Source organism: Trichosurus vulpecula, chromosome 2 (assembly GCF_011100635.1).
Source record: "Trichosurus vulpecula isolate mTriVul1 chromosome 2, mTriVul1.pri, whole genome shotgun sequence".
In the NCBI taxonomy this organism is placed as follows: Eukaryota; Metazoa; Chordata; class Mammalia; order Diprotodontia; family Phalangeridae; genus Trichosurus; species Trichosurus vulpecula.
In genome coordinates, this window is record NC_050574.1 from 51,147,508 (window position 1) to 51,163,100 (window position 15,593).

General features: G+C 45.7%; 1 protein-coding gene across 1 annotated transcript in view; it reads left to right on the top strand.

Moving 5' to 3' along the window:
* Positions 1 to 15,593, top strand: part of IGSF21 (immunoglobin superfamily member 21) — a 339,687-nt gene that overhangs the window by 297,088 nt on the left and 27,006 nt on the right. Inside the window, exons 10-11 of the mRNA XM_036743729.1 lie at positions 8,596 to 8,711; positions 12,321 to 12,792. Coding sequence (XP_036599624.1) covers positions 8,596 to 8,711; positions 12,321 to 12,792 — 588 coding nt within the window. The remainder of the gene's footprint in view (positions 1 to 8,595; positions 8,712 to 12,320; positions 12,793 to 15,593) is intronic.

Sequence of the window (15,593 nt, forward strand, 5' to 3'; positions counted from 1 at the left end):
ATAATAAAATTCTCACTTCAATCAATCAGTGAGCAAGCGCTTCTTCAGCCTGGGCCTGGCCCTGTCCTAGGGGCTGGGGGTACAAAGAGGAAAACAGGAGAGTCCAGTCTAGGTTCCTACCTCTAAAGATGATGGTGGAGAAAGCACTTTGCCAACATTCCAGGGCTATGAAAAATGAGTTTTCATCATCATTGTCATCCTTCTGTGACTAGTCATCAGCTGTTCAGTAGCCCTTGGGACATTACACTAGCCACAGAGCCCCTCTAGGCCTCCTGGGACTAGATGCCCTCCAAGGTGAGCTCCTCCCAGCACTGACTTGCTGGGATTGTGAAGCAGGAGGGCTGAGGGGCTGCACTTGTTGCCTGGGCCATGTTCTGCACAGACATGTCCTCCTGGGACCAAGACACTAACCTAGGAACAGAGACTCCCTCCTGGTGTAGTGAAATCACTGGAAAAGGAGTCAAAAGAGCAGGGATGACACTTGCTCTGTGGCATTTCTTAGTTATGGGACATGTCTATCCAACCACCTAGAGGCTGAGATTCTCCATCTACAGAATAATTGGATGATACTGGTTAATTCTTAATGTTTCTTTCACCTGAATTCTAACATTCACTATTCTAAGGGCCCTCCCAACTCGGACATCCCATGTTCTAAGGCCCAGCTCTGACGTTGTGTTCTGAGGCCCTTTTCAGCTCTGACCTCCTGTGTTCTAAGGCCCTTCCAGGTCTGACATCTCATGTTCTGAGGGCCCTCCCAGCTCTGACATCCTGTGTTCTAAGGGCCCTCTCAGCTCTGACATCCTGTGTTCTAAGGGCCTTCTCAGCTCTGACATCCTGTGTTTTAAGGCCCCTGCCAGCTCTGACATCCTATATTCTAAGGCCCCTCTCACCTCTGATATCCTGTGTTCTAAGGGCCCTCCCAGTTCTGAAATTCTGTGTTCTGAGGGCCCTCCCAGCTCTGACATTCTGGGTGCTAAGGGCCCTCCCAGCTCTAACATCCTGTGCTCTAAGGCCCCTCTCAGCCCTGACATCCCGTGTTCTAAAGGCCCTCCCAGCTCTGCCATCCTGTGTTCTAAAGACCCTCCCAGCCCTGACATCCTGTGTTCTAAAGGCCCTCCCAGCTCTGACATCCTGTGTTCTAGTTCTCTGACATTTCCTGTTCTAAAATCCCTTCTAGCCCTGACATTCTAGGTTCTAAGACTCCTTGCAGTTCTTCAGAGATGTGCTGATAAATGTTGAACGAACAGCTCTCCAGAAAAAAAAAAGTGTGCCCTCAATAGACTTTTACATCTTCTACATTTAATCTGCATTACTAAAATTGTCTCCATGGATATAAATGTCTCCATGGATGTCTCTTAAGCTTTTCTTAGCCTAGACACTCAGCAAACAACAAACAAATAAACAACAATAAACAAACAATAAACAAAGCCTTTTTTTGTGTCTTTGCCAATTTCTGAGGTGTAATACTCATTCTGAGAACTTACCAACCTGTTTCCAGTTCAAGCTGGCTCCAACAGACTACGGGCGATATTCTCCGTCCTAAGTTACCTTCTTCCTCCAACATTCTAGGTTCTTACATACTTTCTGATTTTGACATTCCATGTCCTAAAGTTCCTCCAATTCAAACATTCTACATTCAAAGGCCCCTTGCTGCTCTGGCATTCTATGCTCCTAAGCTCCCTTCCAGCTCTAACAATCTATATTCTAATGTTTTATATTTAAAGATCCATTCCAACTTTATTAATAACAATAATTATGAATCTATAATCATTCATTATTAATAATGACTCAATAATCGTTAAGAAATAATAAGAAAAGGAAGAAAATTATTTTGTCTTATGATCATTTCTACCTGAACTGCATCAGAAAAGATAACGATGATGATGATGATGGTAATTGACATGTAAACAGGTTTGCAAAGTACTTTGTATTTTCTCATTTGATCACTAACATAATCCTATGCAGTAGGTTCTAATATTATTTCTATTTTACCAATGGGAAAGTTGAAGTTCAAAGAGGCTATCTGACTCCAACAGTTCTATGTTCTCTGATTTCTTCTTGGTTCTAGGTGACCCAATGTGGTTGCTGTCCTCTAAGCTTTTAAGAGTCTAGGAAATGGCACCAAGACTACCTAAGCAGCCTACAGCTAGCATGATTTTCAGTGAGAAATACACAGGTGCCAGAGGGCCAAAGACAGTAGGAGCCTTCATTGTTTGCTGGGTGAAGTGAGAGCAGGCTTCCCAAGGGAGTTAGGTTTCAATCAATGAGTTGATGGAGCAGAAGGGACATTGATGGATAGGGATGGGGGGAGGGGGAGAGGCCATCAAGTTATGAGATATGAAATGGGCAATGTGAAAAGAAAGAAAAATTTAAAAAGGAACATTTCTATTCATGGACACTTTTATGAACAGATTGTGGGGGGTGGGGTGGGGTTGGAAATGGGTCTAATGAAGGGAACAGTCAATAGACCAGGCGTGCCAAGAGGAAAGAATGGATTTTTGCAAATAATGTAATTGGCAACTAGTTTTTAGTCCTACCCATCCACCCCTGAAAATGCGTACATTCTCTCCCCTCACCTCAAGAAAAACTCCATTGATTGAAGTAACATGATTAACGAGACCAGAGATGCCGATGGCACTGAGCTCCTAGGCAGAAAGAGGTACTTGGGGGACTCTGCTCCACAGAGAAACCCAGGAAAGGACTTTTCCAAGGCTACTATCCCAGCTATAGACAAAATAGATCATACATAAAACCATGGGGACCCGACATTTCCTGACAGTTTTGGCTGTAAGTGTAGTAAGCTCCCAAGGAGACAGAGGGAGGGGGAGGCCAAAATAGCACATCCTGCAAAGGTCATTTGTATTTGCTTCCAACACACAGGTCGGAATCATTTTTTTTCCTAACTGAATTCTCTTCACAGGGACATTAAAACAAGTTTATCTTCCCTGAGTACACACTGACTGGTCATTAAGCAAGCTTTCACTAGTCAGCAACAGATTGGAATATTGAAGACCCCCTCCATTAGCATCTTAGTTTTCTCACCTTAAAAAATGAGGGAATTGGATTAAATTATTTCTGAGATACTTTGCACCTCCACTATTCTCTGTTCTAAGGCCCTTCTTATCTCTAATAACTGTTCCAAAGTCCCTCCCAGCTCTGACATCCTGTGTTCTAAGACCCCTCCCAACTCTGAAATCCTGTGTTCTAAGATCCCTCCCAGCTCTGACATTCTGTGTTCTAAGGCCCCTCCCAGATCTGACATTCTACAACTCTCAGAAGATGAGGATGTGTGACAAGAAGTTAACAGAAGTTAGGGAATGTAATTCTCTGGGGTGTTCAAAGCCTCTTTAGCTGGGGCCTGATTCCAGATTACATCTACTTGGAGCCATCTAGCTGAGAGACAGTGGGCAAATGCTAAAACGACAGCGAGTTGTCTGAGATGCTTCGAGTCCCAGATTTAAGTTCCATGGAAAGGGAGGAGGGATGGGGATGGGGAGGAGGGGGCCCAGCCATGCAGAATGGTATTAGCGGCAGGGATTGTGTCACAATCTATACAATTGAAAACACTTATTGTCTGACGGGCTTGATTAACTGTACATATTGCTAACACCTGCTCAGAAATCTAACGAGGGACCAGAACAGCTCCTGATCGGGGTCCGTGTGGGTGGCGTGTGCGTGACTTGGCTACTAATCTCCCAGACATGGATTTACGTATGTAGGTACATGGATATGGTCATATAGATGTACGGTGAAATGAGGGAACATATGTTGCAGCCTCGAAGACTTTTAGAGCTGAAAAGGACATTGGAACATCAGGAGCGGGAAGAGAAATTGGAGTGCGATAATAGCTGGGATGTATATAGTATTTCTCAGACACTTCCTCATTTGCATATCAGCATAAGCTTATGAGACAGGTGCCATGTGTATTATTGTCCTCCATTTAACAGATGAAGAAGCTGAGGCTCAAAGGGGTGGCTAGGTGACACTGTAGTTCACAGAGTACTGGATTCAAAGTCAGGAAGCTGTTTTTGTTGTTCAGTTGTGACCCCATTTGGGGTTTTCTTGGCAGAGATACTGGAGTGCTTTGCCATTTCCTTCTCCAGATCATTTTACAGATGAGAAAACTGAGGTAAACAGGGGCAAGTGACTCACCCAGGGTCACACACCTGGTAAGTGTCTGAGACCAGATTTCAACTCAGGAAGATGAGTCTTCCTGATTCTCAGCCCAGTGCTCCATCCGCTGTTTCACGGAGTCAGGAAGACCTGAGCTCAAATGTGACCTCCTGTGTGATCTGGAGCAAGTCACTTAACCCGTCTGCCTCGGTTTCTTCATCTATAAAGTGGAGATAAAAATTGCACCTACCTCTCAGGGTTGTCATGGGGATCAAACGAGATAATATCTGTAATGTGCTTCGCAAATGTGAGAGCCCTAGATGGTTGCTATTATCATTTGACCCCCATAGAAACTACTTTTTTCAGCTATTCTCGATGGCCATGTTCTACGAAACTATAAGTGGATGGGGTTTATGTCAATGAAGAGAGTAAACACACTGGTGAAAATAAATTGACAAAGTCTTCCTATCTGAGTACTTATGAGTGAGCTGCCACCAGCCATTCTTATCAGTATTGCTGTGAGGAGGGATGTAAGGGCTCTCCTGTTGGGCGAAGGCTTGAGCTTCCTACCTAGGCTTCACCATATCTGCCTGGACATCTCAGGAGTCCTGTTTCACTTCCATCCTAATGTTATGTTCCCTGCCAACCTCACCACCACCATATTTCCTTTGCGACCTGCTGTTGATGGAGCTGTCAGACAGTCTTGTCACAGGCCCAGAACCGTGATTTCATTGGTTTAGGGAACTCCCGTGTGAAGAGATGAGTTAAATTGGACTCTGAATACCAGTGTCTATGCCTAGACTCAGGTTTCAATTAAGTAGGAATTAAGCAGGTAAAGGAGATCCAATAACTCTCCAGTGGTGGGGGAATCTAAATCCTCCTGGAATTGCTGAGACTCACCCTGAGCCCCTCCCTGTGTTTTTCTCCCAGGTCTGACCTATTTCCTTTGTTGTCAGCCCATTGACACCAGATTGGCACCTTCTCTGAAAGTTAGAATCTTAGGGAGTTTTCTTAGAGGGCTAAGGGGTTCAATAACTTAGCCAGGGCCACACAGTCAGTATGTGTCAGCAGTGAAACTTAAACCCAGACCCCACTGGCTTTATGGTTTGCTGTTTATCCACGATCTCTACCCATGGTGACCATCAAGCTTGTTAGCATTGTGGATAGACTAAGAGTAGAAAAGCCTGGATGCGTTCCTGTATCATGCAAACTCATCTTTCTGCAAAATCAAATCGACTCTGAGACTGCCGCTTTCTCAGCACTCCTTGCCCCTGGGGGCCCCTCTCTCAGTTTAGAGAGGGTTGAGGGTGGACATCAGAAAGCCCCACCCAGATCCTCCATTTGAGAAGGGTGACCAGGGCAGATACCTCATCATTTTCCCCCTGACTGAAGGACTTCATCATGCCCCCCACCCCCACCCAGGAACTCTCAGTCCCCTTCCTCCTTCCCTCCCCTTTTCATCTTTTTATATGCTGCCTTCCCCCATTAGATTGTGAGCTCCTTGTGGGAAGGGATTGTTCTTCACCTTTCTTTGTATCCCCAGCCCTTAACACAGTCCCTGGCATACAGTAGGCACTTAATAAATGCTTCATTCATTTATTCATTATTCATTCATGTGGTCCCCCTCATTCAACTGTGAGGTCCTTGAAAGCAGAGACTGTCTTTTGCCTTTCTTTGTATCCCCCAACACTTAGCACCAAGCCTGGCACACAGTAGTCACTTAATGTTTATTAAGTGACTATAAAATGCACAAACTTTAATGTATGAATTTCAGAATATTTGCTTTGTTTTCTTAGAGATTTTTTTTCTTTCATGCTACTTCTTGGCTCTATTCCCTCCTGATAGGCAAAATCACCAGGGAAGGGATCCAAAGATAAGTAAAGTGTGACTCTTATCACATAGAGTTACTTGTCCCTTCTCTGAATTCCCATCATGCCAAAGGACTGTAATGTAGGACTTTCCCCTCACCTAGAGAAGGATATAAGCCAAGCTGGAGCTCCCATGCAGAATTTGCTGTCTCCCCTAATTAGCCCAGTCATTGGCAACCTTTCACTCTTGGGACACCAGGACTCCAGCCCCTTTTAACCCCAGTTTGGAAAAGCTAAGAGTCTCATCTCTCTCCATTTGGGGTTAAGGACATCCTGGAGAAGGAATAGGAGATAAAAGCACCCTCTTACTGATACTGGCACCTTTCAGATGTGGCAAAGAAGGGGCCATGGGCAAGTCATTTATTCAGCTTTCTCTCAGCCTCAGTTTCTTGATCTGTAAAATGAAGATAATTCCTCAAAGAGATGTCACGGGGATCAAAGGATATACTATATAAAGCACTTTGCAAACCTCAAATTGTTATAGAATGCTAGCTAGTTTTATCATCATTGTTGGCAGTGGAATGGACATGTAGCACCCTGCTTGGTGGTTCTTTCTCTATATTACCAGAGTCTATGCCTAGATTGGGGCTTGAATTAAGTAGGATTTCAACAGGTGAATGACAGTCAATAATTCTCCATTGGTGGGGGAATCTAAAACCCCTCCTCTAATTTGTCTCCCAGGTATCTCCTCCTAGTTCCACTGTCATCACCCCATTGACATGATCCACCAAAATGGAGAAGGGACCATAATAGGGTCATGATTTAGAGCCAGAAGGGACCTCAAGCCACCTGGGCCCACCTGGCCCATCCCTCCCCTTCATTTGTTTATAGTTGAGGAAAGTGAAGATCCAGGAGTTCTCAGTTACATCTCATATGAGGACCCACCAAGTGAACTGGGGATGTTGTGTTTGGAGAAGATTAGAAAGAGGGTGGGAAAGAGGGTCCTCAATTATCTTGACAGCTGTCCACTAGGATAAAGGCTTTATCTTGTTTTCCTTGGGCCCAAGGGTAGAATTGGGAGCAACAGGTAGAAGTTGCAGAGTGGAATGGGCTGACTCTTAAGGTAGTGAGCTCCCTGTCTCTGGAGGCATTCAAGTACAACAAGCTGGATACCACTTGAAAAGATGTTGTAGAGGGGATTCCTATTCAGATACTAGTTGGAGATTCTAAGATTTCAACCATGTAGATCATCCAGTGGATCAATGATACTGATTACAACCCTTGTGTATGATAATATGCTACCTTGGTGAGATGCTGCAGGCAGAAACATTTGTCCCCACCCTGTGGATGTGTTTCTCTGAACTTAGCAAGGCAGGTCTTCAAGACAACAGATATCCCAGCCTGGGCCCATACATGAAGGCCTCCGAGTTTGATTTAATCTGCCAGGGCCTGAATTCCCCCCAACTCCACCTGCCCTTCAAGAATCCACAGTCCCCTTCACACAGTGATGAAGAAACAGAGAGCTGTGCATACAGAAGGCACTTAATAAATGTTTGTTGAAAATAAAGTCATAGTAACTTGGAGCACAGGATTCTCTACTTAATCAATGTTTATTGAATGTTGACTGACTTGATGACTCACTCAACAAACCTTCTTCCCATAGGCATCTACTTCCTCTATGGAACTCCTTGCTCCCTTTTGAAAATAGAATTGGATTAAGCTGGTCCCTACCTTAGAGATAAAAAATAAATATGGATTCAGGGCATGACAATACAGAGAGATGACTGACTTTGGAGTCCAAGGACCTGAGTTCAAATCCTACCTGTGTCATTTACAACCTGTGTCCTAGGGCACTCTATTTAATCCCTCTTGGCCTCAGGTTTCTCATCTGTAAAACAAGGTGGCTGCTGAGGTTCCAGCCCTAAATCCTGTTGTCATTGTTTCAGTCATGTCTGACTCTCCATGACCCCTTTTGGAATTTTCTTGGCAGAGATACTAGACTGGTTTGCCATTTCCTTCTCCAGCTTATTTTACAAATAAGGAAACTGAGGCAGACAGGGTGAAGTGATTTGCCCAGGGTCACACAGCTAGGAAGTGTCTGAGACTGGATTTGAACTCGGGTCTTCCTGACTCCAGGCCCAGTGCTCTATCCACTGTACCGCCTAGCTGCCCTGCCCTCAATCTATGATCCTCCTATTGGCACAAGTTTCCAGTGGGTATTTGTATAGAATTAGGGGAATTGTAGCCCAAAAGGCAATGTGAGTTCCTCCTGCGTGGAGGGGAAGGATGAGTGATGGGAGGGATTTCCCACCTCACCTCCACATGAGGAGAAACCATATTGTCCCTTTGGGCTCCAATTGCCGTAAGTCTATGTGGCCACTCAGGAGCCCGGTTACGCTGTGATCCCATAGATGACTATGGACCTCTCCAAGGTCCTAAGATCCTACAACATTTAACGTCACAGGGCAAGTTGACTGAAGAGTTACAGAGTAAAGTGTTACGTGAGCCCTGAGTGGGATTCTCCTTAGTGATTCACAGAAGGCTTTCCGGAGGGGCTCTAGGTGGGAATTGAACAGGGAAGGCTGATTCAGTGACTGGCCAGGGGTGAAATGGAAGCCCCTGAAATTGGTGTACACTTGCTCTAAACTTCTACCTGCATCTGCCTCCCTGCCAGCTCCTCCCACCTCCATTGCTGTTGTGGCTGCCGACACACCTGCCCCATTTAGCCGCTATCAGGCTCAGAACTTCACCCTGGTCTGCATCGTGTCAGGAGGGAAGCCGGCCCCTGTGGTGAGTATCTCAAGGGCTCCAGTGCCCCACCTTTCTCTCCTTTGGTTCACTCATGTGTGGGTATCCCGATTCCTGGACATTCCAAATGGAGGTTCATCTAGGAGATATGGGTGGAGAAGGCCACCCTGGCTGCCAACCAGGCCAAAATCATCCCTTAAAGTCTAAGGAGCTGAGTCTGAAGGACAGTTCTGCTACCCTCTACCTGTATGACCTTGGAAAAATCCCTTCTCTTTGAGACTCAATTTCCCCATCAACAAAACAAAAGAGTAAGGCAGGATGATTTCTAAAGTCCCTTCTGATTCTTGAGCCTATGGCTTTATGAGCCATCCACAATATATTTTGGTCCTACCTGCCCACACTGACCTGATCCTTCCCTCTAGCCTTCCCAGATTCCTTCTCATCCAGTCTTCCAGGGCTAAAAGACTCCTTCCAGATCCTGAGGCCCAGAAAAAATTAAAAAGAACCAAAAAAAGGGAAAGTAATTATAATCTAACTGACTGATTTCTTTTAGGATCACCCTAATATCCTTGAAGCTTTGACAATTTTTCTCAATACTCATCATCATGGCTATTTTGAGGGACAATTTGAGCGTGGTTGGCAGAGTGGGTGGTTGGAAGGGGCCAGTCTGGGGTGATTTGGGAGAAGGGGACAGGATGAAGAGGCAGGCAGGAACCAGGAAGAAATTTGACTCAGACTTTCTCCCTGTGCCTCTTTCCCTCTGGCTATAGAAGATAAAACAGTAAGGTATTATGGAAGGGGCACTGGATTTGGAACCATGCCCCAGATTCAAAGCCTCTCTCTGATGCTTAGTGCCTAAGTGACTGTAGGTCATTTCGCCAGACCTGAGTTTCTTCATCTGCAAAATCAGGAGGCTGGATTAGATTGCTTCCAAGGTCTTTTCCAGTTCTAGAGCTATGAGTCTATGACCTGCCTGTAAATTCCACAATGTACTACGTACTTTTTTGGAAGCTTGGGCAAGTCATATCCCGTTTGGGAGCCTTGTCTCTTCTATGTAATAAAAGGAGGTAGACGCTAAGGTCTTGTCTACCTCTTGATCTTCTGGTGATTCCCAAAGGACCTGGCCAGTGGGCTTTGCCACAGGGGGCACAAACATCCCATGATTTAAAGGTCTATGTGACCCTGCATCAACTCCACTAGAAATGCACATTTCCTCCCCAGATACAATGGAAAGAGTAGTATAAAGAGCTCCATGGGAGCTCCTAGACCCCAAAGAAGATTGGGGCACAAAAGGAGCCCCTACTCCCACTCCCCTCACTCTATTACTCCTAGTTCCCCCCACCCCCCACCAACCGCTACCATCAGTGACAAAGGGCCGGTGGAAGATGCCTGCTGTCCTCCGAGGGTATCCTGGTAGGTGCCCTCCAGGATGCCGCTGGTTCATTTCTGATGTTCCCCCCTCCCCTCCCCCCATTCCCACTGTCACTGCTGATGGTGCCTCAGGGCCCTTGAAACCTTTCAGCAGGCCAGGCCTCTAAGGTTTCACATAATCAAATATTCCTCCTTTTTAAAAAAAATGTTTCTCAGCCCCCCATATTCTGCCAGCTCCTTGCATCTGCCTGGGATGTTGGAAGCTCAGAGGAATCCTTTGATATAAATTACAATCCAGCTTTTGAAGCACTTTTCAAAAAACCCAAAGCAGTCCTTTATGTGGAAGCGACATTCATTTTTGGAGGCTTTAAACCCTGACAGATTGGCCTCTCCTGTATTTGATTCCACCCCACCCCACCCCCAGCAACACACACACTCTCACACACACACACACACACACACACACACACACACACACCCCTCCCCCTCACTAATGCTGCCTTCTTTCATCCCCATTGTCTCCTTCTCTCTTCCTTCCTCCCCTTCCTCCCCTACCTTCCCTCTCCTGGGATTCAGCCTCCCTCAGAAATGCTTCCCGCATGTACTCTGCCTCCCCCCTCCTCAGCTCCCATCGATTTATTTATTCGATTTATTAAAGAGACACCCGTTTCCCACAGGCCTCTGAGCGCATGTACCAAAATATAAAAACAACAAATTGAATTAAATTCCGCAGCTCAAAACTTGAATCTCCCATTAGAAGAGAAAGCTGGAGGACAATTTTCTTTCTCCAGAGCCGCACACCTATCTCCCTCCCACACAAGCACACCTGTTCAGACTTTAGGCACACACACACACACACACACACACATTTCTGGAATTTCTTCTTCCAATATCCTTCTAATGTCCCCTCCATATCTACCTTCTTAAAGGCTCCCATCCCCCTGCTTAGAAACCAAGTCCCTTCCCAAGAAGCCACCAAGGTGTTCAAATGAGGGTCACCTCTGATACAGGATACTTTGGCTATTTCCAGAGTCCTGGGTTAAGCACTAAGAGGTATAGCCTCCTTTGAAAGAAGGCATGATCCGTGCCTCCAGAAAGCAACCTTCTCTGTTATTCCCTGCCTCTAGGAAATACCCAGTTAGTCCCTAGTCCCAGGAAGCTAGCTTCCAACTTGATGAGGGAGAATTAAAAGGATCATGGGAGTCATAAGGGAGCCTAGATTTAGAACTGGAGAGGACCTCAGAAGCCAGCTAGTCCAACCTCCTTTTATAGATGAAGAACCTGAAGATCATGGAAGGTCACACAAGCAATAAGTTTCTGAGGTGAGATTTGAACCCAGGTCCTATAACTCTTGAGTTCCTCCCCTCAGGGACCCAGACCCCCCAGCTTGATGAAGGAGAGTCCCTACCCTCAAGAAGCTCCAAGCCTAATAGACAAGACCCAGCCCTTGACCTCAGGGAAGTGGCCCTCAGCTTGACTGAAATGCCATAGACCCTAAACTCAGGTTGCTACTAGAGAGACACAGCCCCTACCCCTCAGACAGCTCCCAGCCTAAAGGAAGAAGCAAGAGAAGAAATACCCAACCCAAAGAGACATTTAAAAATGATTCATCTGTAGCTATAATTGTACACCTCACATTAAACAACCTCCAGATAGGAAAATCAGGTTTTATGCAACAGATGAATTGGAAGACAATTCCTCCCATTAGAAACAGACTCACCCTGAGAGTCCTTTAATTAGTCACACACTCCCCACCCCCAGTGCATTTGAGGGAGTATTTGATATGCAAAAATGTGAGTTCCCGGTATTTTTTCTAGAGCGTATTTACAGTATAAAACTCTAGCTTCCTCCTGGTTTTCTGGGCCAGGACTGAGAAATAATAGCATGAATAACCCAAAACAGCAATGAATTCAAATATTCTTTGGGTTGGTCTTTGGCCTGGGTTATGGGATTTGTTTGGAGCAGAGAAAACAGATGATACTCAAGATTACTGATCATGGTGAAGGTAGCTTAGGATGGTACTTTTGCCACAGAGAAGCCAAACAATAAATAGCCTGAGTGGAGAATTAAGAGTTGGGGATATATATATGGACACATACAAGTGATGGGAGTCTGTGTGGAGGGAATAGAATGGAAAGACAGGGGCATTCTGGGAAGGCTTCCTGGAGTGGGTGGGTGGGTCTGAGCAACATCTTCCTCTGGCTAATTCTGAGCCAACCACTAGAGGTAAACAAGAGTCCACCCCTTACCTGATCACTTCTTCCCCCCCACCCCTTTCAGGTTTACTTCAAGCGAGATGGTGAGCCCATAGAAGCTGTGTCCCTGTCAGAACCCGCAGTGGGGACAGCCGCCCTCCACGATGGCCAGGCATTTCGTAGCCTGCTGCACCGTGACCAGGATGACACTAAGATGCAGAAATCCCTCTCCCTACTGGATGCCGAGGGCAGGGGTGGGCATCCCTACACCGAGGGGCCCTTCCGGGGCCTGACCCCAGACCCAAGCCTTGTCCTCCAACCTACAACTGAGAACATCCCAGAGACTGTGGTGAGCCGAGAGTTCCCCCGCTGGGTCCACAGTGCAGAGCCTGTCTATTTCCTGCGTCATAGCCGTGCCCCGGGCAGTGATGGCACTGTGGAGGTGCGAGCCCTGCTCACCTGGACCCTCAACCCTCAGGTGGACAATGAGGCCCTCTTCAGCTGTGAGGTCAAGCACCCAGCTCTCTCCATGCCCATGCAGGCTGAGGTCACACTTGGTAAGGCCATGTCAGGGAATGGTTCTCTCAGAGCTTTGGGATTTGAGGCACACTGCAGTGGGGTGCAGACTGGAGTAAAGGTCAGATTACCAGGGTAGGGTCAAGAACATGGAGGATAAGATCTGGAGGCAAGAAAATGCAGAAATATGGAAGTGAGATCAGGATCACAGGAGTCTAGAGCCAGGCCTGCTGAGCCAAGGCTGGGAACACTGAAGGCAGCTTTACTAAGTGGAGGGCACACCCTTGTTTTCTAAATCAAAGCCAAGAACATTGGAGGTGACCCAAGGGTTTCATCCAGGATGAGCACTATAGCACTCAGTCTCTCAGAGAAGAAAGTGAAGGTAGAGAGAATTAGAGCAGGGGAACGTGAACACAATGTATGAACTTGGGCAAATCCTTCCCCTGCTCTCAGGCTCTCCTTGCTCATATGGAAACTGAGTGGATTGTGCTAGAATACCTCCAAATCCCCCTTCTAGCTCTGCCATCCTGTGTTCTAAGCCCCTCCCAACTCTGACATTCTGGGTTCTGAGGCCCTTCCCATTTTTGACATTCTGTGTTCTAAGAGCCCTCCCAGCTCTGACAGTCTGTGTTCTAATGGCCCTCCTAGCTCTGACATTCTCTGTTCCAAGGAGCCTCCCAGCTCTGACATTCTCTGTTCTAAGAGCTCTCCCAGCTCTGATTTTTTATAACTCTTGGTTTTCCAGAAGACTCTGGGAGTAGAACAGAAATATTCTAAGGTAGGGGATAAATCTTCAAAAGGGTCAAGATCTACTCCTGACGCTGGGCATCTTTCCTCAACACACACACACACACACACACACACACACACACACACACACACACACACACCCTGACCCCACACCTGTTCTCAGTTAGCTGTGGCCTGAGGAAGATTCTAATTAATGGAATTCAATTCAGCATTCAAATCAACAAGCCTTTATTGAGGCTTTGTACAAAGCCCTGTGACACGCAGCAAAATTCGAAGAAGGGAGTAATGAGTAATTGGGGGCAGAGATATGAAGATGGTCACTACCCTGTGTAAGTTTGCAAAGTAATCTATTTGTAGATACATATGTATATATATACCTGTATGTATGTGCATGTATGAACATATACATGTGTGTATGTTTGTAATATAATGTAATATAACATAACATTACATTACATTACATTATGTTATATTATGTTAATTATAAATTATAATACATATTACATATATAATATTTGATCCTCCCAACAACTCTGGGAGGTAGGTATTTTTTATTATCCCCATTTTATAGGAGAAAAAAACTAAGTTAGACTTGTCCAGGGTCCCATGACTAATAAGTATGAGGCCATATTTGAACTCGGGTCTTCCTGAGTCTAGGCCCAGCACTCTACCTACTTTGCAGTCTAGCTGCCTCAATACAAGAGAGTACACACCAGGTGCCACAGGATAAGAACTAATATGATTCTTTGGGGCATGTTCAGAGGAGAGAGAGTGAGCTGCCAGTTGGGAACAAGGAGGGCTTTCAGGAGGAGGGAGTGTTTGAAATGAGCCTTGAGGTGTTAATCACCTCCTCAGAACAAAAGATCACATTTCTAGAGAGCACTAAGACTTAGGAAGCAGTTGCTCACAGGTTGTTGTAGGAGAGAGAGCACTAGACTTCAAGGCAGAGAAGCTGGGTTCAAACTCAAGCAAATACCAGTTATGTGACTTTAGGCAAGCCACTTTCCTTTCCCTAAACCTCAGTTTCCCCATCTGTAAAATAAACTCTAGATAATCTTGAAGACTAGATCTGAAGTTAAAGAATCTGCATTCAAATAATAGCTCTGCCTTTGTGACCTTGGACAAGTCCCTTAATATCTCTGAGCCTCGGTTTCCTCATACTCATGACTGGATGCCTGCTGAGGTTACTTCCAGCTCTGACCCTATGGTCACTAAGGTCTCTTCCATCCATAATTCCTCAATAACCAGTGCTGTAGGGAGAAAAAGTTTTACTCTTCCCAACTTGCTGATGAAGAAACTGAGGCCAACAGTGGGGCAATGACTTGAAGATAATCTATGCAGTGCTGCCATTGCAATAAGGATGACAATCTTTTGGCTCTCTAATTGCAATATTTTAGGCAACATAATGGGTGAGTTTGGGAGTTAGGAGTAAGGGGACACCCCCAAATCATACCCTGGAGACAGATATGGTCATACAAAGACAGCCTTGTCCTGTAAGACAGTGGTTTCCTCCTCAGCTTTGGCTAGAGTTTCACCCCCAGCAGAACCTCCCCCTTCTAGACCTCAGTCTTTTAGAGCTTCTCTTTGATTCTTAGCAGATTGGCTGATGGTACCAAGAAGAACAGCAAATGCATGGGATGAGAGGGGCAGGATCTGGGCAAGCCCAGAGCATTGGACTGAGATGAATAAGATAGAATTTAGTTTTAATAGGGATAAATGTAAAATCTTCTACTTGGATCCAATGATGTCACACACACACACACACACACACACACACACAAAAGGATGGTAGAGACAATGGTTAGACAGCTCCTTCTAAGGAAAAAGATCTGGAGGGTCTAAATGGATTACAACCTCAATAGGAGTCGGTCAAAAAAAGCTAATGTGATCTTGGGTCACATTAAGAAGAGAGACAGAGTTTCCAGGAATAAGGAAGCAATAATCTTGCTATCCTGGTCAGACCATGGTGTTCCATTCTAGGCATCATTATTGAGGAAGGACATTGATCAGATGGAAAGCACCCAGAGGAGTGAATCAGGAGGGTGAAGGGCCTTGAGTCCATGTCATATGTGGATCAGTTGAAGGAACTGAG